Source organism: Mucor mucedo, assembly GCF_025094135.1.
Source record: "Mucor mucedo strain NRRL 3635 chromosome Unknown EV154scaffold_27, whole genome shotgun sequence".
NCBI classification, from domain to species: domain Eukaryota; kingdom Fungi; phylum Mucoromycota; class Mucoromycetes; order Mucorales; family Mucoraceae; genus Mucor; species Mucor mucedo.
In genome coordinates, this window is record NW_026252311.1 from 134,666 (window position 1) to 157,431 (window position 22,766).

General features: G+C 36.9%; 9 protein-coding genes across 9 annotated transcripts; 5 read left to right on the plus strand and 4 right to left on the minus strand.

Moving 5' to 3' along the window:
* Positions 1-771: 771 nt before the first annotated feature.
* On the plus strand, positions 772-1,413 carry EV154DRAFT_159649 (uncharacterized protein). Its single transcript, XM_051594149.1, has 2 exons — positions 772-807; positions 878-1,413. Exon 2 carries the CDS (start codon positions 917-919, stop codon positions 1,148-1,150), a length of 234 nt encoding a protein of 77 aa, XP_051459572.1. The 5' UTR covers positions 772-807; positions 878-916; the 3' UTR covers positions 1,151-1,413.
* Positions 1,414-1,453: 40 nt separating this feature from the next.
* EV154DRAFT_391609 (uncharacterized protein) lies at positions 1,454-1,768 on the plus strand (the record flags this gene model as incomplete). The annotated part of the gene is made up of 1 exon (XM_051595119.1): positions 1,454-1,768. A coding segment is annotated over one exon (315 nt), but the record flags the coding sequence as incomplete, so codon positions are not given.
* Positions 1,769-3,649: 1,881 nt separating this feature from the next.
* On the plus strand, positions 3,650-4,991 carry EV154DRAFT_502655 (nucleotide-sugar transporter-domain-containing protein). The gene is made up of 2 exons (XM_051600819.1): positions 3,650-3,835; positions 3,893-4,991. The coding sequence occupies exons 1-2, from the start codon at positions 3,748-3,750 to the stop codon at positions 4,906-4,908; spliced, it is 1,104 nt and encodes a 367-aa protein (XP_051459574.1). The 5' UTR covers positions 3,650-3,747; the 3' UTR covers positions 4,909-4,991.
* Positions 4,992-5,132: 141 nt separating this feature from the next.
* On the minus strand, positions 5,133-6,519 carry EV154DRAFT_542941 (uncharacterized protein; the record flags this gene model as incomplete). Its single annotated transcript, XM_051604542.1, has 4 exons — positions 5,133-5,160; positions 5,276-5,600; positions 5,654-6,219; positions 6,256-6,519. The coding sequence occupies 3 exons, from the start codon at positions 6,517-6,519 to the stop codon at positions 5,414-5,416; spliced, it is 1,017 nt and encodes a 338-aa protein (XP_051459575.1). The 3' UTR covers positions 5,133-5,160; positions 5,276-5,413.
* A 940-nt stretch (positions 6,520-7,459) lies between these two features.
* Positions 7,460-8,253, minus strand: EV154DRAFT_159693 (uncharacterized protein). Its single transcript, XM_051594150.1, has 2 exons — positions 8,055-8,253; positions 7,460-8,000 (listed from the first exon to the last, which is right to left on the minus strand). Exon 2 carries the CDS (start codon positions 7,992-7,994, stop codon positions 7,629-7,631), a length of 366 nt encoding a protein of 121 aa, XP_051459576.1. The 5' UTR covers positions 7,995-8,000; positions 8,055-8,253; the 3' UTR covers positions 7,460-7,628.
* A 2,135-nt stretch (positions 8,254-10,388) lies between these two features.
* EV154DRAFT_440300 (elongation factor 2) lies at positions 10,389-13,312 on the plus strand. The gene is made up of 3 exons (XM_051596919.1): positions 10,389-10,535; positions 10,602-11,129; positions 11,192-13,312. The coding sequence occupies exons 2-3, from the start codon at positions 10,632-10,634 to the stop codon at positions 13,190-13,192; spliced, it is 2,499 nt and encodes an 832-aa protein (XP_051459577.1). The 5' UTR covers positions 10,389-10,535; positions 10,602-10,631; the 3' UTR covers positions 13,193-13,312.
* On the minus strand, positions 13,306-15,276 carry EV154DRAFT_461451 (uncharacterized protein; the record flags this gene model as incomplete). Its single annotated transcript, XM_051597553.1, has 2 exons — positions 13,306-14,142; positions 14,464-15,276. The coding sequence occupies 2 exons, from the start codon at positions 15,274-15,276 to the stop codon at positions 13,360-13,362; spliced, it is 1,596 nt and encodes a 531-aa protein (XP_051459578.1). The 3' UTR covers positions 13,306-13,359.
* A 684-nt stretch (positions 15,277-15,960) lies between these two features.
* EV154DRAFT_159763 (DNA mismatch repair protein MutS) lies at positions 15,961-19,121 on the plus strand. The gene is made up of 3 exons (XM_051594151.1): positions 15,961-16,418; positions 16,475-18,788; positions 18,856-19,121. The coding sequence occupies exons 1-3, from the start codon at positions 16,152-16,154 to the stop codon at positions 18,939-18,941; spliced, it is 2,667 nt and encodes an 888-aa protein (XP_051459579.1). The 5' UTR covers positions 15,961-16,151; the 3' UTR covers positions 18,942-19,121.
* A 1,307-nt stretch (positions 19,122-20,428) lies between these two features.
* On the minus strand, positions 20,429-22,654 carry EV154DRAFT_542944 (ferric reductase like transmembrane component-domain-containing protein). Its single transcript, XM_051604543.1, has 3 exons — positions 22,028-22,654; positions 21,025-21,971; positions 20,429-20,963 (listed from the first exon to the last, which is right to left on the minus strand). Exons 1-3 carry the CDS (start codon positions 22,561-22,563, stop codon positions 20,644-20,646), a joined length of 1,803 nt encoding a protein of 600 aa, XP_051459580.1. The 5' UTR covers positions 22,564-22,654; the 3' UTR covers positions 20,429-20,643.
* Between the last annotated feature and the right edge of the window lie 112 nt (positions 22,655-22,766).

The window sequence follows — 22,766 nt, forward strand, 5'->3', positions numbered from 1 at the left end:
AATTTAATGTCACTTCATCCAAAAGACTAACCTGCTCGAGCTTGCTCTTGAAAATTGAACGATTGGGTTTAAACCAAATAATTATTGTCTTCTTTTTAGGCCTATTTTGATACGCACAAACGAGAAAAACTTGATATTGTTGTTATTCACCCATAAGGGAAGCGAGGGGTAGCAACCCCCCCCCCCTTTAGATGTGTTGCGTTACCAAGAGTAAATTAAATGCCACTACCTCGTCATGAACGACACAGTTATTGGTAACAAACGTATAAGTGGATAAATATATGGATGTACCAGACTTCCTTCCTTACCTGACACCCTGAAACGGTAACCTGTTTTTTTTTTGTCAAACTAGAAACAAAAGACCTAGAAACGCGCAGACAAGTACATGACATTTACACTTTTACTTGAAATAAAGTTTTATTTCATTGTATGTATTAGGGGTATCTCTACCAATTTTGATTTTACTTTGAATGACACTCAATTATTTTCCGTTTGCTTTCGTATAATTCTTGGGCAATCCGAATTTTTCTATAATGATAATGAGGTATGCACCTTCTTGCAAAAGATATATATATAAAAAATGAAAGCTAGAAAAAGTGCATTTATTACTGCTTCATGCGAATTTCATTGTTCTTTGTTTTTCTCCTTTTTTTTTCAATAACAACACTGACGAATTATTTTAAAGTCAGAAATGAACAATGAAATTTTATATAAATAGTCGGTAAAAAAGTTTACCTCAATTCTTACTCCATTTTTATTTTATCATTTTACGTATAACTATCTTTATTCTCAAATTCATAACACTTTGTACGTAAAAGGTAAATATTGTAACAACCAATCCAAAAATGAGTGACATTTATCTAACATGTTATTATAGCGAATTTCTTACTTCAAATAACTGCCCTTTTTTACCAGCATGGACTCTGATAGATCCTTGTCTGGTACGCCGGGTACACCTGGAAGCAATATAAACACATCTAGCTCTTTGGCTCCTGGCGATCGTATTATATCTGTTAAATCCTCTATTGATGGTATTGGTTGGGACCCAGAGCGACGTGAAAGGCTCGAAGAATATGTAGTGACAGTCCACAACATCACTACACACGCATACTCACTCTCAAAGTACATTTTTTTGCGTGCCATTCAATAAGATGAGAACTTTGATATCAGGCGATGTATCAATCGTGATTTTTTTGCAGAGGTCTGGCTCAAACTGACTCGGTATGCGCGAGGAAGGGCTGGCGGAAGAACTGGGGCGACTCGTGCATTCATTGACATTTATCTTGATGACTATTTGGAGGTCACTGGTTTTGTTCCACCGGATTTCCGTTATGGTCAGCAAGCATCTTTAATCGAAGGAGCAAAGATCTTTACATCTTATAGCAACAATGTTCAGATGCGTTTGGGAAGTCATCTTAGACAAGCTGTTAATCATCTACTCCGTATTTGACAAAGAAAAGCCGAATTAATTGCTTATAGAAGACGTGAAGGATTAATTGATGCACTGATAAAATCTGAAGTATACAGAGAAATAACTGAGCCGGCGACAAGATTCAAGGAACTTATAGCTAGAAGGTTACCTCAAGATTTTGTATTGGACGGAGAGCAGTTCGGGGACCCTATCTACAATAACGCTCTTGAAATTCTTCGCCCTGTCCTTACCAGTTATCCCGTTGACTACCGGTTTCGTGGGAATAGCATTTATTATGATTCCAAAGCAAGACCAGTTGAGCATATGCGAGCTTTTTACGAACTGGCTTTATCATTTATTGATATAGAATTACCTGTGTTTAATTGCTTCCCATTATGAACAAGCAAACAGTAGAAATGTTCGTCAACGTCGCAACTAGAATTTTCCAGGCCTGTTATCGCAGGTCAACCATAGATACACTTAAGTGGTAAGCTCAATTTTTTTTTTTTTTTTTTTGGAAGATGAACGTATTTTTTTTTTACGTTGTGAACGAATTATTTTTTTAATTGTGAACGAATTTTTTTTTACATTTTGATCTAATATTTTCTGAAAATAGTGTACTACAGTCGATGTGCTTTTTTAGTGATTTCCTCCCCGTACCAACTATTTTAATGGTCACTCAATCGTAAGAACGGAAACATTTGTGCTCTAGATTGTCGACTATTAACATTGGATATTAAGGTTCATATAGATAAAATTACATTTTTTTTTCATTTCTGTAAGATAATGTAATTGCAAAAAAACACTAACGCTCATTCATCTAAGAAAACATAGTTGAAACTATTATCTGATGTGCATGTATACCTTCAATTAAATCTCTACCTATTGTCAATTACATACTCCCATAATATCTTGTCATTCTATGAAAAACCTGTTCTTTAGTCCCTTTCTATTTATTATAGATAGCAAAAATAAAAAATAAAACTAAAGCAGGTCCTTGTGAATTTTCACAAAAAATGTCAAGTGCTTGCTTAAATCAATCTATATTACGCTTTTTATACTTTAGTCTCACCTTTGGGTGACCATTAACAACTGGAAGGTATATAGACCCAATAAAAGAAGAAAATGAAGTTGGTGAAACATACTGACGACGATCGTAATCGCGGAAACGTGGATCAGCTTTGAGCCAATAAAAATCGTTATGCTGTTATATCAAAAGAGAGAGTAGTCTACTTATTTATTTTCTGAATGTCTTCTATCAATTTTTTAAGAGGCGTCGAATAGAATCTATTTGACAAATGTTATGCACAAAAGAAACGAAAAAGAATAGTGTTTTTGTAAAATATCAATTTGTTACAAGGAAAGAGAAAACAAAAAGTGTTTTACTTACCTATTATTAAAAAATATTGCGCTTGTAGTCTGTAATAAATAATAACAACAACTGCAGTGTGGTATTCGAATAATGTAAGATTGTAGGATATCCCAGAGAATAGCACACTTATGTAAGAAGTGTTCACTTATTTGTATCGTCTATTATTAGAATTACTGCTCGGGGATTCTCTTATAAGATCAGTTTAATTATATATTACAATGTATGATTGTGCATTTAAATGAGAGCTTCAGGTCCTAAAAACTAAACAACATGTATCAATACAATAACTGAATGCTGCAAGTTCACTTCAGGACCCGGTAATCACACATCTTATTAAATTTTGACCAAACACCAGAGGTTAACTAGCATAGTTTATTGTTTCTTGTGTCAGTTAATATTTCAATTTGCTTGCTAATCAAATCCTGGAGCACATACTGTTTCGAGGCGTATTAGAATTTTGGGAAACATGACTTGTTCTTTTAATATGGAATGTATCGACACAAGATTATATCTACTAATACGAAGAATCACTCCAAATCGTGCGAATTAGTTTTGTGAACACCGTACAAGTCATCAGTTGCCTATTGCCATGTCGCATACGACGTACAAGCTAGGGTTACACAGGCTTTTCGCGAGTACAAAAATAACTCAGGGTTTTAAAAATAAATGATGAAGTGCAATTAGCCCTTTAAGAGTGATGGCTGTCTTACGTGTGTGGTATAAATACTCTTGAGTATCGGAAAGGGAAAGAAGAAAGTACAAACAATTAGTGCCTACATGTGATTTTATTTTCAGCGTTAATGGACTGTGTTACCATTGGTCACTGTTTCTAAAATGTATTTAAAAAAAAAAATGTTTATTTTAATGTCCTTATGTTTTTGCTGAAAAAAAAAAAAAAACTTTCGAAAGCAGCGTTAACCTTCCTTTTCTAAACAGTCTTATAAATAAATAATAAATAATCGTTATGTCCGTGTATCAACAATCGCGGCGGACGTTTGGAAACAAGAGCGTTTTACCTACCACAAATGACATGGAGAGCAAAAATAATCTAGGTAAAAGCACAACAGAGTATTCATCCTTTACCATCTTCGTTACTAAGTCTTGTTTAGCTCGGCCCGTCCTTTTTGGTTTAACCCGAAAGCAATTGTCGTTAATAGTTCTTGTTGTTCAAAATAGTACACTCGTATTGATGATGAGGTATTCACGAATCGTACAGAAACCCGGACAAACCATGTATATTGCTTCGACCGCAGTGTTTTTAGCAGAGGTATTAAAGATTATAGCATGTCTTGTAGTCATGAGACATCAGCAAGGATCTTGGGATAGATTCAGCTCGATGGTTAGAAGAGAAATTTTGGGGAAACCAAACGAAACACTAAAAATGCTTATCCCTTCTGGACTTTATGCACTTCAAAACAATTTATTATACGTTGCATTAAGTAACTTGGAAGCAGCAACATTTCAGGTGACCTATCAAATGAAAATCATGTCTACCGCTGTATTCAGTGTGGCTTTGTTGGGAAGAAGTTTAACTCGAGATAAATGGCTGGCTTTATTACTATTAATGATTGGTGTTACACTTGTTCAATCTCAAAGTATGTCCTCTACATCTGGTACAACCACCTCCAAAGTGGATGAAATCATATTAGCTCCACAAAACCCCTTTATTGGTTTAATGGCTGTCATTACAAGCTGTGTTTCTTCAGGTTTTGCAGGTTGTTATTTCGAAAAGATTTTAAAGACATCAGACACTTCAATGTGGGTACGTAATATTCAACTGGGAATATCAGGAGCCTTATTTTCGCTGGTCGGGATGCTTGCTTATGATATTCAACCTATCATGGATGGTGGATTATTGCAGGGATATAATTGGCTTACTTGGGTTGTAGTAGCAAACCAAGCATTGGGAGGTTTATTAGTTGCAATTGTTGTCAAATATGCAGACAATATTTTAAAGGGCTTCGCCACAAGTTTGTCGATCATTGTATCTGGTGTCATTAGTATCTACTTGTTTGGCTTCCAACCTTCTGGTGTGTTTATTGTGGGTGCATTTATTGTCATGTCGTCGTCCTATCTCTATGGTATAGATTTCTCGAAACGTTTCTCTCGTGTAAAACCACTTTAATAATAATCTTAATAATAATAATCATAATCACCATCAGTCTTTTTTGTATATATAATAAACGCTTCAAACTACATTTTCTAAAAATAGTTGGCTGTACGATTTAAATTTTTATGTACTTTCGTACGTGTGCAACCAGCCAGATTTTATTGTCTAACAGCTTCCTTCTTAGCCCCTCTGTGTCACGATTCTCGCGTTGCATTGATTTAAGCATTAACTACCTCAGATACACTTTATTCAGAAATTATTCGTTCACTGTTGCGAAAAAATCGTTCAAAAATAAAATATAATATCATTCAAGAATGGAAATAAAAATGGGTATAAAAAGTAAGAGCTTTCTTTAGAAAGTTAAACAATGCAATGTACTTACATGGAAAGGGTTGAGAGGTAGAGAAATATAAACAGAAATAAAATATAACAAGTACAGTTAGTTATCTAGCAAGCAACAATAAAAAGCCTTACCAAAAAGTGTATTACGGGTAACACCAGCGATAACTGGCATGGATTATTATTCACCCATTCGAGGACGTTTTTTTGAGTGGACATGACGTGCAAATCGTTCTGGGATTTGACCAGTGTTTCTTAAATTTAGAATTATTGAAATCATGTTCAAACAGGCGGCTAAATCTCTGTTCCAAAGCTTATATTGGAATCCTTGGGTTTGCATCTTGGTCACACAAGTTTGATTGGTGCATCTACATCAAAAAGTTTAAAAAAAAATATAAACGTTTCAAGGAGATATATTTACCTTAAAAGACCATGGCAAAGGGTTAAAGGATAGTTGCTTCGTTGGTAGGGCCTAGGATTGTCGATTTGTTTAAATTTCTTTAGACTCAAATTATGACAAGACGGACAGCATCGGCTCGTGTTGAATTCGTCGATGAGTAATAGACTAAGATGATTTCGTAAAAGAAGTCGTCTCAATCCGATGCCTCGAATTGGTTCATGATAATGTGCGTTTGGGGCAGACCAGTTTCCCAAGACAAAGATCGCATCCTTACCGAACTTTTGCTTTAAAGAATTTATAAGTTGCATGTCAGCACGTTGTTTGTTAAAATACGCAGCTAAACGCAACTTCCGGAGCATGAATTGTGGGTTTTGAGAAGACGTTGTTGTATGCCCATAGAAATTGTCGAGGACAGCGTAATTCTGGTCTAGACGTTCGAGAAAACGACGGTAGCCCTCTATTTCCAGTGAGCTGCTTTGGTTTTCTGCAAGAACATTCTCGGCTTGATAAACAGCAGGATTGTTCGACTTCATTGCTTGTAGAATATTACGATAATACTTTTTGGATTTTCTGGTTTTGTCCTGGTCCTGCTTAGTATATCAAAACTTAATAGGAGTTTCTACAATAGATTTTTCATCGACACAAAACAAAAGGTCTCTTCTTCCGGGAGCAATAGCAACACACCGACCATTCACAGCTTTATGTTCTTGAGCACCTAAGTCGCTGATATACTTGAACTTCTCATCTGCCTCTTTTATGGTTGAGGTATAAGATGACTGCCTGTCTATTCTTTTCTTAAGAACTGTTACACCAACACCGTCTGTCTGAATGGTACCGCAAAACCGAAGGAGCTTGTTCTCTTCTTGAGCATATTTTTGGCATATCATGCTGTAGAATTTGGTTGATACCAGCCAAGGTGAAAAAAGAGTGTTACCTGGTATCAAACCTTTTGTCTTCATATTTTTGGCTAATCCTGCTGTAGAATTTGGTTGATACCAGCCAAGGTGAAAAAATAGTGTTACCTGGTATCAAACCTTTTGTCTTCATATTTTTGGCTAATCCTGCTGTAGAATTTGGTTGATACCAGCCAAGGTGAAAAAAGAGTGTTACCTGGTATCAAACCTTTTGTCTTCATGTTTTTGGCATATCATGCTGTAGAATTTGGTTGATACCAGCCAAGGTGAAAAAAGAGTGTTACCTGGTATCAAATCTCTTGTCTTGATATTTTTGGCTAATCCTGCTGTAGAATTTGGTTGATACCAGCCAAGGTGAAAAATGAGTGTTACCTGGTATCAAACCTTTTGTGTCTTCATATTTTTGGCATATCATGCTGTAGAATTTGGTTGATACCAGCCAAGGTGAAAAAAGAGTGTTACCTGGTATCAAACCATTTGTAAGGTTTTGCATTTAGATCAACCACTTGCTTCCAGTAATCCAGCTTATCAATATTATTGGACCATCTGATATCTAGAATGTTTTGACAAAGAATCTTACTATCAATTTGTACATAACCAGGAGACTATGAACGACGGAGAGGAAAGCAACGAAAAGGAGATAAACCTAATGTTTCGAAGAGACGAGCTAGTTGAACAAATACCATAAAGTGATTTTCAGGTTGCGCTTTTGCATCATAATAGATGCTGCGTTTTTTAAAAGAATACGATGTACCATACGAATCCAAAACAGGTCTTAACGCGTTGTATGCATTTATTTCTACCTGTGAATTTTGTGGCAGTAAAGTCATGTTTGTGGGACGTGTGCTGATGGCCATTTTGAAATTTTTGCGGTCTGGGTTACATTTTGGAAAATAAGATCTTCGATGATTTTGGGGTGGACGCCTTGTTCTAGAAGAGCTTGCTACATTTCCGCCTTTCTTTGCTTGACGTTCAGTAAAACATTGATTGATTGTCTAAGATGTTGACCAAATCTCATGCTGATGTTATTGATATACGACTGATATATTTTTTTTCCTTCGATTAGAGAAGACTGCTGAGCATTACTTTAGTCTGAACCTTTGATAGTTTGTGATATTCAGATAGCTTGGTAAATAGCGGCTAATATAATTGCGATACTTTATAGCTTTTTCTGCACGAGCATTTCCCTTTGTATAGTCTACCAAAGAAAGCCATACTTCAGCAAAAAATTCTTTGTTGATATATTCTTTGAGGTCACATTGAGGGTCTGCTTGCAATTCATTGAGGAATATATACTTGGAAAAATAATATGCATGCTTTGTAGTCGTATGAACAACTCTAACGAAATTGTGTAATGTTGTCAAAGACGACTGCTTCCAACCGATGCCAGTAATTGACGACTTTACTGTGATAATCCGGTCTTTTGTCGAGAGAGATGCCTCATCCATGATACACTATATAATAACAGTATAAGAAAGGTTGCTTCTAAAATAGCATATAAAGATTACCTAAAAATTCGGAGAGGATTAAAAGCTGAAAGAGAAAGAAGTTTAATCAAAAGGAGAAGATCGTCTATATCTCTCTCTCTTTTTTTTTTTTTTTTTTTTTTGAACATTAAATGATTTTCCTTTGTAATATGGTACTTTTGTCCGGGCCGGAGTGTACATAAAACATTAAGAACGAATACCAGTAGTGTGTTCCCTTACACCGGTAGAGTAATTGAAGAGTATATGTGTTCGTAGGTGGTAACAGATACACTGTGTCTTACTCAAATACAATATAAATTAGATAAAAAGATAAAATTAATAAAACGAGCCTTTTACACCCTAATTTTGAAGAATGACAACTACCCTTTTAAATTTTAGGTTTTGTTATTATAGCGAAGAAGAGCGTTTATTAGTTTAGTTTGTTAAGTCAAAAGGTAATTTGAATCCAGATACAACATCTTAAATGCATATAATGACTGTTTGGATTATAAAATATTTTATTTTCGTTTATTTCGTTCAATTATTATCAAACTAATTTTTCTTTTATTCTTGATCGAATTTTTTTTGTGAGCTTGAACGAATTTCCTCCTTGCTCTGCACGAATAATTTAAAAAAATAGTGTATAACATGAAACACTAGAAAAGCTGACAGTTGATCGAGTCCGTAAAAAAATATGTACATAAACACAGCCGCGGACTCGGTAGCGGAAACCCGCAACATGTTGCGTAATTCCACGACATGTTGCGGAAAGACGCAACATGGTGGATAAAACACGCAACCATCGGCATATAATTTTTTATTAATATTTATTTTTATTTTTCCTTCCTTTCCTCTTTTTAAATTTTTTTCTTTTACAAGCACTGTCATTAGATCAATTGTTGAAAAGAATTTAATTATAATAAAACTTGTCTACGCATTACAGAGAAAGATACGACCAACTTACAAATCAGCTAAAGAACCAGCAGGATAATGATTAACCTTATGAGTATAGTTAATTTAAGGCAAACAAGCTTTATAAGAAGAATATAACTCTTCTTTGACCAATAAGGAGCAAATCCGTAGAAAAATGGATGATGTGCTTCTACAAAAAAGTGTTACAATCAGCTACTGTAGAAGATGTTTTAGCGTGATTCGCACTTTAAATAATTTGCTATAGATTAATAAATTTGTTCATTTAGTTTTCTCCCTTTCTTTCTCTTATAACTTTTTTTAAGGCAGCCCGGAATTCTGCTTCGTGTTGTAAGTGCTGTTATTTAAGTAATAGATACCGTAGATTATACAAACTAGGTAAATATGACATATGAAATACAAATTATTATTATGTCATTACACTTTAAAGTACCAAGAATTTGTGTGTATACATTGTCATATGCTGAAGGTAATTATCATTTGAATTTCCAATACGGTTTTTCTAAAGAGTTGTATAGATTTCGAGCCGTCTTTGGACTTGAAAAGCAGGTTTAGGCTGTGAAAATTTTTCAATTAGGCTATATTTTTTTCTTTAGGCTGTAAATTTTTCTTTTAGGCTGCAATTTTTTCTTTTAGGCTGCATTTTTTTTTAGGCTGATAAAATGATTTGGTCTATATACTGCTACATCTCGCGGGACTCTCGAATGTTACCTGTATCTATAGGCGTCTGTTTGGCTAGTATGGTGTTAATTGGGCCCGTTAATAGTAAGTGCAAGAAGTATTATGGAGGTAAGTGCAAGAAGTATTACGGAGGTAAGTGTACCTTATCAATTTGGAGATGATATGTACAAAAATTATAATAAATAAAGTAAAATACAAAATAAAAATTGAATAAAATAAAACGTTTTCATTTAAACCCTGCTTTTTTATTATATAATGTATTTTTGATTTCGCAACAGTATAAAGGTTCATCAGCATCAATAATAATATAGTTAAAGTGATGTAATAACGTACGTACTACGTTTTGAGTGAAAGGACGCTATATTATGGTAAAAAGACGCATCAAGTGGAATTTAGTAGCTACTAGAAGTGGTATAAATACGCAACATGCGGAAGAAACCCGCAACACTAGGTGGTAAAAACACGCAACATGTAGCAAAAACCCGCAACATTAGGTGGTATAATTTTGGAGTTTTACCACATCCGGTGGTAAATGAACCACAATTCCGCAACATTCGGTGGTATAAAATGGACGTTTTTACCACCAAATGTTGCGGGTTTTTACCACATGTTGCGGGTTTTTACCACCCAGTCCGCCACTGTGTAAACATCATGCAATTAAAAAACACTAAAATGGAACTCCGAATTTATCCGCTGCGGCGAGCATTTAGTTTAATGTTAAAATGTGGAAAAGATAAAATCTCTTTGTTCATTCCAATTTCATTTATAAGTCAAAATGGGTATGTATTGAGAGATAAAATTGCATCATCCATCAAGCCAAAGTGGTCTGCTAGATGGATGTATAATCAAAAGAAGAAAAACTAACAACTTTTTTTTTTGCTCATTCTCATTTTCATTCAATGACATTTAGTTGTAAGTACATTATCTATTTTTTTTCAAGATTTAGAATCGTAAACTAAATACATTATCTTTATGTAGAATTTCACAATTGAAGAAATCCGTGGTTTGATGGACAAGGTTACCAACGTTCGTAACATGTCCGTTATTGCTCACGTCGATCACGGTAAGTCTACCTTGACCGATTCCTTGGTTTCCAAGGCCGGTATTATTTCTTCCGGTCGTGCTGGTGAAGCCCGTTTCATGGATACCCGTAAGGATGAACAAGAACGTGGTATTACTATCAAGTCCACTGCTATTTCCATGTATTTCCAAATGGCTAACCCCGATGACATTAACGAAATCAAGGGTCAAAAGACCAATGGTTCCGCTTTCTTGATTAACTTGATCGATTCCCCAGGCCATGTGGATTTCTCTTCTGAAGTTACCGCCGCCCTTCGTGTTACCGATGGTGCCCTTGTCGTTGTTGATTGTATTGATGGTGTCTGTGTCCAAACCGAAACTGTCTTGCGTCAAGCTTTGAACGAACGTATTAAGCCCGTTATCTGTCTTAACAAGATGGATCGTGCTCTTCTCGAACTCCAATTGGATAAGGAAGAACTTTACAACGTATGTTTATTTAATCATCTTTTATGTATTACCAATCGCTTACCATTTTTTTCCCAATTTAGTCTTTCGCTCGTACCATCGAGTCCGTTAACGTTATCATCTCCACTTATGTTGATGAAGCTCTCGGTGATTGTCAAGTCTACCCCGAAAAGGGTACCGTTGCTTTTGCTTCCGGTCTTCACGGTTGGGGTTTCACTCTCCGTCAATTCGCTATCCGTTATGCCAAGAAGTTTGGTGTTGATAAGGAGAAGATGATGGGTAAGCTTTGGGGTGAAAACTACTTCAACCCTAAGACCAAGAAGTGGACCACCAAGTCTACTGATGCTGAGGGTAAGAACCTCGAGCGTGCTTTCAACATGTTCATCTTGGATCCTATCTACCGTGTCTTTGATTCCATCATGAACTTCAAGAAGGACCAAACCAAGGTTCTCCTCGAAAAGTTGGAGGTCAACCTTGCTGGTGACGAAAAGGATTTGGAAGGTAAGGCCCTTCTTAAGGTCGTTATGCGTAAGTTCTTGCCTGCTGGTGATGCTCTTTTGGAGATGATCTGTATCCATCTTCCTTCTCCCGTTACCTCTCAAGCCTACCGTTGTTCTCAATTGTACGAAGGTCCCACTGATGATGAGTGTGCCATCGGTATCCGTGCTTGTGATCCTAACGGTCCTCTTATGTTGTATGTCTCCAAGATGGTTCCCACCTCCGATAAGGGTCGTTTCTACGCTTTCGGTCGTGTCTTCTCCGGTACCGTTCGTGCTGGTATGAAGGTCAGAATCCAAGGTCCCAACTACGTTCCCGGTTCCAAGACTGATCTTGCTGTCAAGTCTATCCAACGTACTGTTCTCATGATGGGACGTAACGTCGAAGCCATTGAGGATTGTCCCGCTGGTAACATTATCGGTCTTGTCGGTGTTGATCAATTCTTGGTCAAGTCTGGTACCATCACCACCTCCGAAGTTGCTCACAACATGAAGGTCATGAAGTTCTCCGTCTCCCCTGTCGTCCAAGTTGCCGTTGAGGTTAAGAACGCTAACGATCTCCCCAAGCTCGTTGAAGGTCTTAAGCGTCTTGCCAAGTCCGATCCTTGTGTCTTGTGTTTCACCAACGAATCTGGTGAACATATTGTTGCCGGTGCTGGTGAACTCCATCTTGAAATTTGTTTGAAGGATCTCGAGGAGGATCACGCTCAAGTTCCCCTCAAGACTGGTGACCCCGTTGTCCAATACCGTGAAACCGTCACTGCTGAATCCACCATTGACTGTCTCTCCAAGTCCCCTAACAAGCATAACCGTATCTACATGCGTGCCACTCCTCTTAACGATGAACTCGCTGATGAAATCGAAGCTGGTAAGATCTCTTCCAAGGATGATTTCAAGCTCCGTGCTCGTGTCTTAGCCGATAAGTACGAATGGGATGTCACTGAAGCTCGTAAGATCTGGTGTTTCGGTCCCGATGGTACTGGTCCTAACGTCCTTGTTGATATCACCAAGCAAGTCCAATACCTCGGTGAAATCAAGGATTCTTGTGTTGCCGCTTTCCAATGGGCCACCAAGGAAGGACCTGTTGCCGAAGAAAGTTTGAGAGGTTGTCGTTTCAACATCCTCGATGTCACTCTTCATGCTGATGCTATCCATCGTGGTGGTGGACAAATTATCCCCACTTGTCGTCGTGTCATGTACGCCTCTGTCTTGACCGCTACCCCCGGTATCCAAGAACCCGTCTACCTCGTCGAAATCCAATGTCCCGATTCTGCTATTGGTGGTATTTACTCTTGTCTTAACAGACGTCGTGGTCAAGTCTTCTCTGAAGAACAAAAGGTTGGTACCCCCATGATGGCCGTCAAGGCTTACTTGCCCGTCAACGAATCTTTCGGTTTCACTGCTGATCTTCGTGCCGCTACCGGTGGTCAAGCTTTCCCTCAAGCTGTCTTCGATCATTGGCAAATCATGCCCGGAAACCCTACCGAAGCCGGTAACAAGGTTTACGATATCATCCGTACTGTCCGTAAGAGAAAGGGTCTCGTTGAAGATATTCCCGGTCTTGATAAGTACTACGATAAGCTTTAAATTATCTTTTAAAAGGCTTATTGTAAAGAAAAAGTGGGATAGCTTTAAATCTATTGCCATTTTGTTGTATCCAAATTATTAAATAAATAAAAACCAAAAAGGATTATATACATATAAAAATTAAAGTGGGCTTTATTTAACTAATTTACAGATAATGATTACAGATTTTACCAATGGCTCGCCAAGTTGGTATTGCCTAGCATGTTGTATCGAACATGTGCTGGTATATTATTCCATTTCCTAGACCAAAGCTTTCTTTTTTTTTTTCCTTCAGATGATTCCATGTCTTGATTTTTTCTCTTTTTTTTTTGTTGTTCTTGTAGTATGGACAATGCTTCTAGTCCAGCCATTTTTTCTAGGCTTCTTATTTGTCTTGAAGACTGTATAAATTCATATGCTAACACGCGTTTTTTGGTTGATACATATAGATAAGAGCCGTCTTTTGACCACTGCAATCCATTAATTTTAGCAAGAATTCTCAACTTTCTATCTTTTTCGCCGCGAAATGAGACCATAGTGATTTCATGCCTTGCGAATATTTGAGGGTCTTGATTATAGTCAAAGATGCTAATGGTTTTCTTCGGATCAGCGCGTGTAATGACTTCATCCAGATTGACGGTATGAATGTACCCATATCTATTTGAAAAAGTAAGTACACCTTCTTGCTGCGGATGAAACTGTATAGCATAGGTATAACCTCCAGCATCAATCCTATACAACATTTCGAATTTTGGTTGTGTTTTCCATATAAATACAGTGTTATGGGTATCTGATGTATGTGCAAAAAATAATGAAGATTTACTCCATGAAACGTATTGAGATGAAAATGTAGTTACAGTTAATGGGATTCTGATCTTTTGCGGTGATCCAAATTCAAGCCTGTTTTCATGCTCGTTAAATGATACAGCCAAATGGAATACATAGGCGTCGTCACCAACACACACCAAATGCTGTCCGTTTGGGCTTACACGAGCATCGTTGATGGGTACATGATCAAAGCAACGGATATGGTGATGTAAATGACAGTTTGTGATTGTTGAATGGCAATTATGATGATTTGGTAAGTCATAAATTAATACTCCCGCAGCATTCATACAGATTACTAGAAAATAATTGTACTCGTCCTGTTCGGATGTTGGTTTCTTCCATCGTACAATTTGGACTGCATTTGTCATTAGTAACACGTTGTTTTTGCCTTTGAATTTCGTGCCCCATATCTTCACTGGTTTATCTCCTTCCATACAACAATACAACTCGAATTCGCCTTCGACACCACCGATAGCCATGTAACCGTATTTCTCTGCCAAACATAACGGCTCAAATCCCAAAGAGAGGTATGCGTCTTGAGGAAATGTCGCCGGAAATTGTGATCGTTTTATGTACTTTGTGAAAGGTGTGAATTTGGAAAGAAAGTTATTGTTACTTGTGCTACTTGGAAGTGCTTTATGCGAACAATGTTGAATTGGAGTTGATTGTTTCTCAAGAGGCACTGATGCGTGGGTTTCAATAAATTTAGTACTGGTTTCATTTATCGTGTCGTTAGTCGTATCGGAACTGGTATCGAGCCATGTTGTGATATTCTTTAAATTGGTGTTGTTGATTTTAATATCATTAGTGTGACAATTCTTATTGAATTTTCCACATTCCACAATTCGATCTCTGTACACAGCATGAAGACTTTCGGATAGTCCATAATCAGACAAAACAAGTGATAAAGCATTTGCTGACTGATCATGATTGGTTGTGGAACTGGAAGATGGTAATTGCTTTGGCCAGCCTTTCTCTTTTTTCCAAAAAGTTGAATTGTTCCAAGGCGCAATAGTGTTGATTTTATTTAACTCTTTTTGTCTTTCTTTTATAAAGCCAGTTAATCTCATGTCGTTTGATTCCCAAGTAAAATCGTTTGTACTATAAGGATCCTCGTCCCACATGTCGAAACCCTCATGACATGAAGACGAACAAGACAATTCCGAGGCATCGGAGTCGGCGTCTTGGTCATTTCTATATACTGGTGTACGAGGGCCCAAAAATTCATAGTCTAGGGAATAATCAGAGTCCGCTTCTTCTTCTTCTTGTAACGACATTTCCGCAGTTGTTTCCCATATAATGTCGCTACTACTATCACTAGGAATAAATTGAGACTCCTCATAGTGCTCCATGCTATGAGGTATAATTTTTTTATACAAAAAAAAGGAAGAAGATGATATCAATCAAGTTAAAAAGATGGAAGAGAAAGAAAGAAGAAGAAAAGAAGAAAGTCAGGGATTACAAAAAAGATATAGAGAAGCAAACTCTATAATTATTCTGAATTCGAAATAGACCTAAACAAGGAGAAAGACACAGAGCAAAAGAGACAGAGCTAGTATAATACACACACGCCCAAACATGCGCACACACACATTGTGTGTAGTGATTTGTAAACACGCAATTTATAAACAGCAACTGATCTGATTGAGAACACCCAAATTTAACTCAGCCCCTGATGGCATCCAAGAATCTTGTAACACTTCATAATAGTCATTAGTTTCATGAGCATAGACGATCTCGGATATTGAAAGTGTCCTAATCCACTAGCTAATACTTAGGAGGGTTACTCTCCTTTTATAACCTGGTCAGCTTTTGTGTGTGTATATATTTGTTTTTGGTCTAATTTGTATATGAAAGTAATTAATATTGTTATAGCCATATCAGAATTAAAGAATATTCTAGTAAGGATCGCCTATGTTCTTCCTTAAAAAAATTAGTCTAATTAATTTTTTCACCGTGTACAATACTTGGTCTTGATTGCACTCTCCTTCTTATTATGCATTTAGGATGCTTTCGCCTTGAGTTGTGTTTGTTTGGTGCCTATGGTAGCTTACAATATGCAAATAAGTCTGGTAGCAGTAACTAAGCTGGGCAGTCACATAAGACCTTTTTTTTCTTCTCGCTTCTTTCTCTTTACCCCTTGACTTTTGACATGTTGAGAACATTGGGGAAAAGAACTATTGCTGTTTCTAAATGCTTTGCTAAACCGAGATCTTTCATTGCGAGTAGACCGACATGCAAAACCATTTCTAAGATCAATTTGAGTGAACTTGTTTTAGAAACAGAAACTAATACGCCTATAAAACCGCTGGAAGCCAAAGAAATCTCGACTGGTTCGGTTGTTCTTGATACAGTACGGGAATATACTAAAAAGTACCCTCTTTGTGTGCTTCTGGTTCAGGTGGGCGATTTCTATGAGGTAAAACAATAAACCATGCACATGTGATATTCCCTGACATATAACCGCTGTTTTAGCTTTATGAATCGCACGCAAGCAGATATGCACCCCAATTAGATTTGAAGCTGACCAAGAAAACTATTAATGCTGGTAACGTGGTTGACTTTGCTGGATTTCCTTTAAGGGCGCTAGATAGATATCTTGATATACTTGTCAATAGACTTCAATGCAAGGTAGCTCTTTGTGAACAGTTCGGTTCTGTATCAAGAGATGATAAATCAATAATTGGGATACAACGGAAGATTACAAGAATAATTACACCTGGTACTGTGATAGAAGAGCGATTTTTGGAATCCAATCAATATAACTATTTACTTTCCGTATTTCCTAATAAGGATTCTACAATTGGCCTAGCTTGGGTCGATGTATCTGTAGGGGAATTTGTAATGCAGCAGACTACATTAAATGCATTAAAAGACGATATTGCAAGAATCAGGCCAAGGGAAGTCATTTTACCTGAATCAATGAAACCTTCTGATGCTCTGCTGCAGCAAGGATTATTTGACCAAGATGTATATGATCCTGTGACCAAACTAATTATGGGTGATTCAAGCATAGCTATTAGCTATGAAGCCGATATACAGTATAATGCTGGTAGTGCGATTAAAACCCTACAAAATATGTTTAAGAACGCAAAACTCGAATTCAGTCAAGTGGAATTAGCTGCAAGTATGGCCTTGATGATGTATGTCAATGAAACTCATATCAATAGGAAACCGAAATGGCAAAAGCCAACCCGGTTCAGTATGCATGATTCGGTTTGTATTGACAGTGCGGCCATGGCGTCACTTGAAATTGTCAGGAGCTTACAAGGCAGAAGAACTGATAGCCTAATAGGAGTATTAGACTGTACATCAACAAGCGCCGGTTCAAGGTTGCTTACCCGCTGGCTATCTTCTCCTTTGACTTCTATCGATGAAATTAGAAATAGGTTAGATATTGTGGAATATTTTAAAGAAAACACCTTTACTTTGGATGGTGTACGAAATCTTCTTCGTCAAAGCACTGATGCACAAAGAGCAATACAGAGACTAGCTTTAAAAAGGGGCCAGCATTCCGATTTAATGGAAGTTTGGTATACCTTAGATGTAATGAGAAACATCCATGATCAATTACAAGATGCCGAATCAGAAGCAACTCAAACCCTCTTAATGACTATGGATCCCCATAAAAAATTAGCAGATTATATTCGTGATGCTTTTGATCATCAAAAAATCCAGGCCAAGGACGTAAGGGACTACGGTTATGTAAATCATAAATTTCACCCTGCTCTCTCACAGCTCCATAATCAACTGGATCAATTGGAGACTCAACGATTAAATCTTCAGAACGAACTTCGCGCCTTATGCGGTAACTCACTCTCCTTAATGACAGATGGCCCTTTTAAACACATTATTGAAGTCAGCACAAGAAAGGCATCAAACCTATTAGACATGTATCCTCAAGCGTTACTTATTAATCAAACAAAAAGCAGGAAGAGATATCAGGTAGAAGAGTGGACAGATATTTCAGTGCGTCTTACCACTGTACAATCTCAGATAATAGAAATCGAAAGTGAGGTATTTGATGAGGTCGTAGACAAACTTTTGGATCAAAGCGCGACAATTTTACAAAGTTGCAGAAAATTGGCTCAATTGGACGTGCTTACGTCTTTTTCGCAACTTGCTCGTCAAAATGATTATGTACGTCCCCGTATAACACGTGCAAATAGAACAATGATTGTAGGTGGTCGACACCCTGTCGTCGAAGCTAATTTGTCTCGAAAAGGTCAAACATTTGTACCCAATGACTGTGATCTCGGTTCGGATCAGCGAATTTGGCTTTTAACTGGCCCTAACATGGGAGGGAAAAGCACATTTTTAAGGCAACATGTGATTATTGTTTTAATGGCACATATGGGCTGCTTTGTACCTGCCGATCGAGCTTGGATTGGTATCACAGATAGAATATTTAGTCGCGTTGGCGCAGCAGATAATTTAGCTCAGAATCAGTCCACTTTTATGGTTGAGATGTCCGAAGTATCTACTATTCTCAGACAGGCTACTGCAAGATCAACTGTCATCATGGATGAAGTTGGCAGGGGTACTTCAACTATAGATGGATTTTCGTTAGCCTTTGGTATATTAGATTTTTTACACAGTCAAATTAAGTGTCGTACAATATACGCAACTCATTACCACGAATTGGCTGATACAATGACCAGTTACGACAATATCAAGTTTTACCGAACTGGAATAGAAGAAACCCCATCAGGCGGGTTTCGTTTTATACATAAGGTTGAACCGGGTATTTGCCGACAATCTCATGGATTAAAGGTGGCACATTTAGCTGGTAAATTCTATATACATAGAGAAATACATAGACTCACGTCTTTTTTTTTTTTTTTTTTCATTATTAGGAATACCAAAGCAGGTAATTGATAAAGCAGAGGGAATGTGGAACTGCTTACAAAAAACACCCCCCCATCATTGTAACACGATATGAGAATGTGGAACACCAAAAAATTAATAATACGGCTTAAAAAAAGCACATTAATGTACCTCTCTTTGTGTGTATTTTGGTGTTATGTTCCTTCTTTGAACTACCATGACCCCTCATATTATTTTAAACAAGGATTGCATAAATAACAAATATTAAACTCGTTCTAATGCAGCACTTATAAAATGCGGTAGTTCAAATGAACATGCTATGTTTAGTTAATTGCAATACATATACATGGAAGCTAAACACTAAGGAGCTCCTTTTGTTTGTTTGTAAAAATTGAGTAGCAATTGGGTTTGTTTGTAATGACGGAGATAAAACAACAATGGTAATATATGGTCGCTACATATGCTAGCCGACGATTGGGCAATTGTCTTTGTAAAGTTTTGATTGCACAATATGTATAATTTCCACTTTCTTTGACTATGAAGATATTTTGACATCGTCATATGCATTGCAATAACTCTTCTATCTAAAAAAAATCATTTTACTTGCTACGGACAGATATACGTAGTATTTTTTTAGCGAAAGAGTGTAGGGGACGAAAATGTCGTATTTCGGCTTCTTTTTTGGTTTAATTATTTACATCACTCTAATTTGGATAGTCCATGTTTACAGCCTTAGCTCCTTAGAAAGTCTTATATTCCGAGAGTTCACAACGATCGGACATATATTCTTAAGGAGAACAAGATTAGATTGTACACTAAAACGATAAGCTGCGATCTTTTTAGGAGAAAGAAATGACATGCCTCATTGAAACCTCAAAAAGATGCATCTTACAAATCATAGTTAAATAGAACCATGGTAAACTTGTTGTCCCTTTAAGAAAAATGTAGAAGATTACAGAATAGCTCAAAAATCAGGGAATCTTAGCCCTGCGTTATATTCAAGATTAACACGACACAAATTTGGTTCATAGACCGAATATAGAACAGCAAGAATCCATAATAAGCTTGTCCTTCGGAAACACTACGTTTCTTAAGTTTTTTTTTTTTTTATGATAACAATATACTAATCAGAATTTATCGTTCAGTTTGTAGTCTTATAATACGACAGACAACTTGGCTTTAAACTTTTCATTCCTTCTACACAATTAGCACTATCAGTAAATGTCTTTTGTTTTCAAAATTGTTCTGTTAGATAGGTTTTCGTTTTTGTGATAAGTTTTGGTTATCCCTTTTTTTTCTGCTATTTATTATTGCCAAATCAAAACAATGGGCAATTTAAAAAATTACTGTACGCTTAAATAGAATTTACGACAGTGTTTCATTTGCAGATCTTGTCTTCTGTTTCGTTAAAGTTGAACACGTAATGTTAGATAAATCGCAAAAGTTAGTGTTCAATATTTTTATGTGTGTTCTCAAATATAGTGAACCACCATATAAAAATACACCCATGAGTGGGTTCTGTGTCAATTCTAAATAAAAGAAAAGCTCTATCTGTGCTATGATAAAACCTTGTTATTTACTAACTAATTGTTTAGTTCTCCCCCGTAATATTAATTAGAGATGCTTTACGTACAGATCAAATAAAAATAGCTTTCGGATTATATTATGATAGTTGTATGTGAATACGTTTTAATGATATTATAAGTGTTGATGGTATGTTCAATATAATTAATTACAGTTTGTTTCTATATGCCAATGTAAGTATGTAGTATTAGGGGAGAGTGGGGAATGATTAAGTTTAAGTATATATAAGGGGTTTAGAACTCGAAAGTTTCGTTATGTACGTCAAAGTCATGGCGAATAGCCTCGTTAATGACGGTTCTTGTGAATAAGAAGGAACCACATGCATGAGCCCAGACGGTTTGACGAGAGTTGGTGGTCTTGATCTTATCCATGTCAGCAGCGATGTCAGGTCTGGTGCCGTAAACGACTTCAAAACCTTCCATACCTTCAAAGTAATCAGGGCCTTCGTTCATACGTGTAACAAAGACAGTGACATGAAGCTTGATAGGTTGAATAGCATTCTTTGCTTTTTCGGACCAGTAAGAAAACATGTCCATGAAAGGATTAATTTCATCTTTAAAATAAAAAAATGGTAAGACGTATGTTTATATAATTAAATGTATGTTTATAAGTACCTGATGCACGGATGGCCCAAGTAAGATAGATATGTTCAACTGCTACAGTCTTGACACCATCTGCTCTACGTTCCAGACAATCCTTGACGATAGCTAAAGCGGGAGTGACACCAATACCGGCACCATACAAAGCCATGACTTCATAATCTTGATATTCAAGATGAGGGCCATATGGACCATCAAATCTGACAGTAAGTTTTTCATTAGCTTCTGCAGCCTTGAGTAAATCGCGAGTTTTACCACCCAATGCCTTGATGTGAACGGAAGCAATAGTTGTAGAATCATCTTTAGAGAAGTTATTGGCACGGCGACGAAGTTCAGAGACATCAGAAACAGAATCGACATCCGAAACACTTCCGTTGGGGGAGGCCTTCTTTTCTTTAGCAATATGATGGTCAGTGTTACCCACAACACGTTCTTCAATGGCGGAGTCGGTTACTGATTGGTTGCCACTGACGCGGAATGTTTCAGAGACAGTAAGAGGATGCCAGTTAGCGTATTCCCAAATTTTACGACCCCCGTCTTTAACGATTGACACAAACATATATTGACCAGGCTTGAATCTATTAAGACCGCTATTTTCGAACAAGATTCTGACAATACCTTCTTGAACAGAAGAGTAGGGTAATACTTGTTCTACCTTGACATAGCTTGACTTAATATACCAGGATTGGTAAGAACGGATAACACGATCGGCGAACCATAAGATAACCGCAGGAATGAAGAAGGCAAAACAAGTGGTCTCGTGCCAGCAAGCAAAAATGATGGCAACAAGTACACCAAAAATATGACTGTAGTAGAAAACTTCAAAGTGGTTACGACGGACATACTCAAACGATGTGACAAACATTATGAGGAAACCGAACATAGAAATAGTACCAGTAGTTTGCTCAGTATTTCTGAAGAGAGATTCAAAAGAACTGTTGTTTCTTTGATAGCCCTTGATACTAAAATGAAAATGTGATCAGATTATGTTATTCTTTAATTTTAAACAGCTACTTACATACGCCACACAAAGTGGGGCATGAACTCGGCCAAGCCAACACGGGCAATCCAGCGATGGTAAGGGAGGAGTTCTTCGACAGTTAAACCGGACATTTTAGGCAAAAGAGAGTTTCTTTGGGCAAGGAAGAATACAAAACCCCAATTGACCATAGCAACAAAAGCGGCACGACGATCGAATTGTCCAATAGCGGGAACTTTGTAGCCTACTTCGGGATTGATTGCGAAGGGAGCATAGAACATAAAGATAATGTTGATGAAAGTAAAGAAAGTCATACCAAGGATATGTTTGACAGCAATCATTTCAGTGACAAAAGGAATACGAATAACCATGTTGAATGAAGAAAGGAACTTGGAGTGCATTACAGGTCGTAAAGTCTTATCTTTACCATCAATTCTTTGTTGTCTTGTCATGTACACACGAAGCTTGTTAATTTGATAGCCAACACAATAGAGAGCAAACAAGGCCCACCAAAAAAAGGCGTATGCCAGACCACATTGAAAGAAGTTCGATGTAGTTCTAATAGAGTACGCCATTTTCAACGATTTGAGATAGGATGATCAGAAAGAGAGAAAAAGGATAACTTGAAAATTTTGTTGATTGTATATAAACAAAAAGAAACTTAAAAACTCCACCTTGACTTACATCCAATTAAAAGTTATCTGATTTTATTTAGTATTATCTGATTTTTTGCTGGACTTTTAGTTGTTGTACAAAAATAAATGTTTTACTCCAGATT

What these genes read in the sequence shown, in the direction of transcription:
- EV154DRAFT_440300 (XM_051596919.1), top strand. Translation starts at nt 10,632, where the DNA reads ATGGACAAGGTTACCAACGTTCGTAACATGTCCGTTATTGCTCACGTC. An exon ending in ATAAGGAAGAACTTTACAAC is followed by an intron (nt 11,130 to 11,191) that starts GTATGTTTATTT and finishes TTCCCAATTTAG; the next exon opens with TCTTTCGCTCGTACCATCGA.
- EV154DRAFT_502655 (XM_051600819.1), top strand. Translation starts at nt 3,748, where the DNA reads ATGTCCGTGTATCAACAATCGCGGCGGACGTTTGGAAACAAGAGCGTT. An exon ending in GGAGAGCAAAAATAATCTAG is followed by an intron (nt 3,836 to 3,892) that starts GTAAAAGCACAA and finishes AGTCTTGTTTAG; the next exon opens with CTCGGCCCGTCCTTTTTGGT.
- EV154DRAFT_159693 (XM_051594150.1), bottom strand. Translation starts at nt 7,994, where the DNA reads ATGGATGAGGCATCTCTCTCGACAAAAGACCGGATTATCACAGTAAAG.
- EV154DRAFT_542944 (XM_051604543.1), bottom strand. Translation starts at nt 22,563, where the DNA reads ATGGCGTACTCTATTAGAACTACATCGAACTTCTTTCAATGTGGTCTG. An exon ending in CCCCACTTTGTGTGGCGTAT is followed by an intron (nt 21,972 to 22,027) that starts GTAAGTAGCTGT and finishes TTTTCATTTTAG; the next exon opens with TATCAAGGGCTATCAAAGAA. An exon ending in TTGGGCCATCCGTGCATCAG is followed by an intron (nt 20,964 to 21,024) that starts GTACTTATAAAC and finishes TTTATTTTAAAG; the next exon opens with ATGAAATTAATCCTTTCATG.
- EV154DRAFT_159649 (XM_051594149.1), top strand. Translation starts at nt 917, where the DNA reads ATGGACTCTGATAGATCCTTGTCTGGTACGCCGGGTACACCTGGAAGC.
- EV154DRAFT_159763 (XM_051594151.1), top strand. Translation starts at nt 16,152, where the DNA reads ATGTTGAGAACATTGGGGAAAAGAACTATTGCTGTTTCTAAATGCTTT. An exon ending in AGGTGGGCGATTTCTATGAG is followed by an intron (nt 16,419 to 16,474) that starts GTAAAACAATAA and finishes CCGCTGTTTTAG; the next exon opens with CTTTATGAATCGCACGCAAG. An exon ending in AAAGGTGGCACATTTAGCTG is followed by an intron (nt 18,789 to 18,855) that starts GTAAATTCTATA and finishes TTTCATTATTAG; the next exon opens with GAATACCAAAGCAGGTAATT.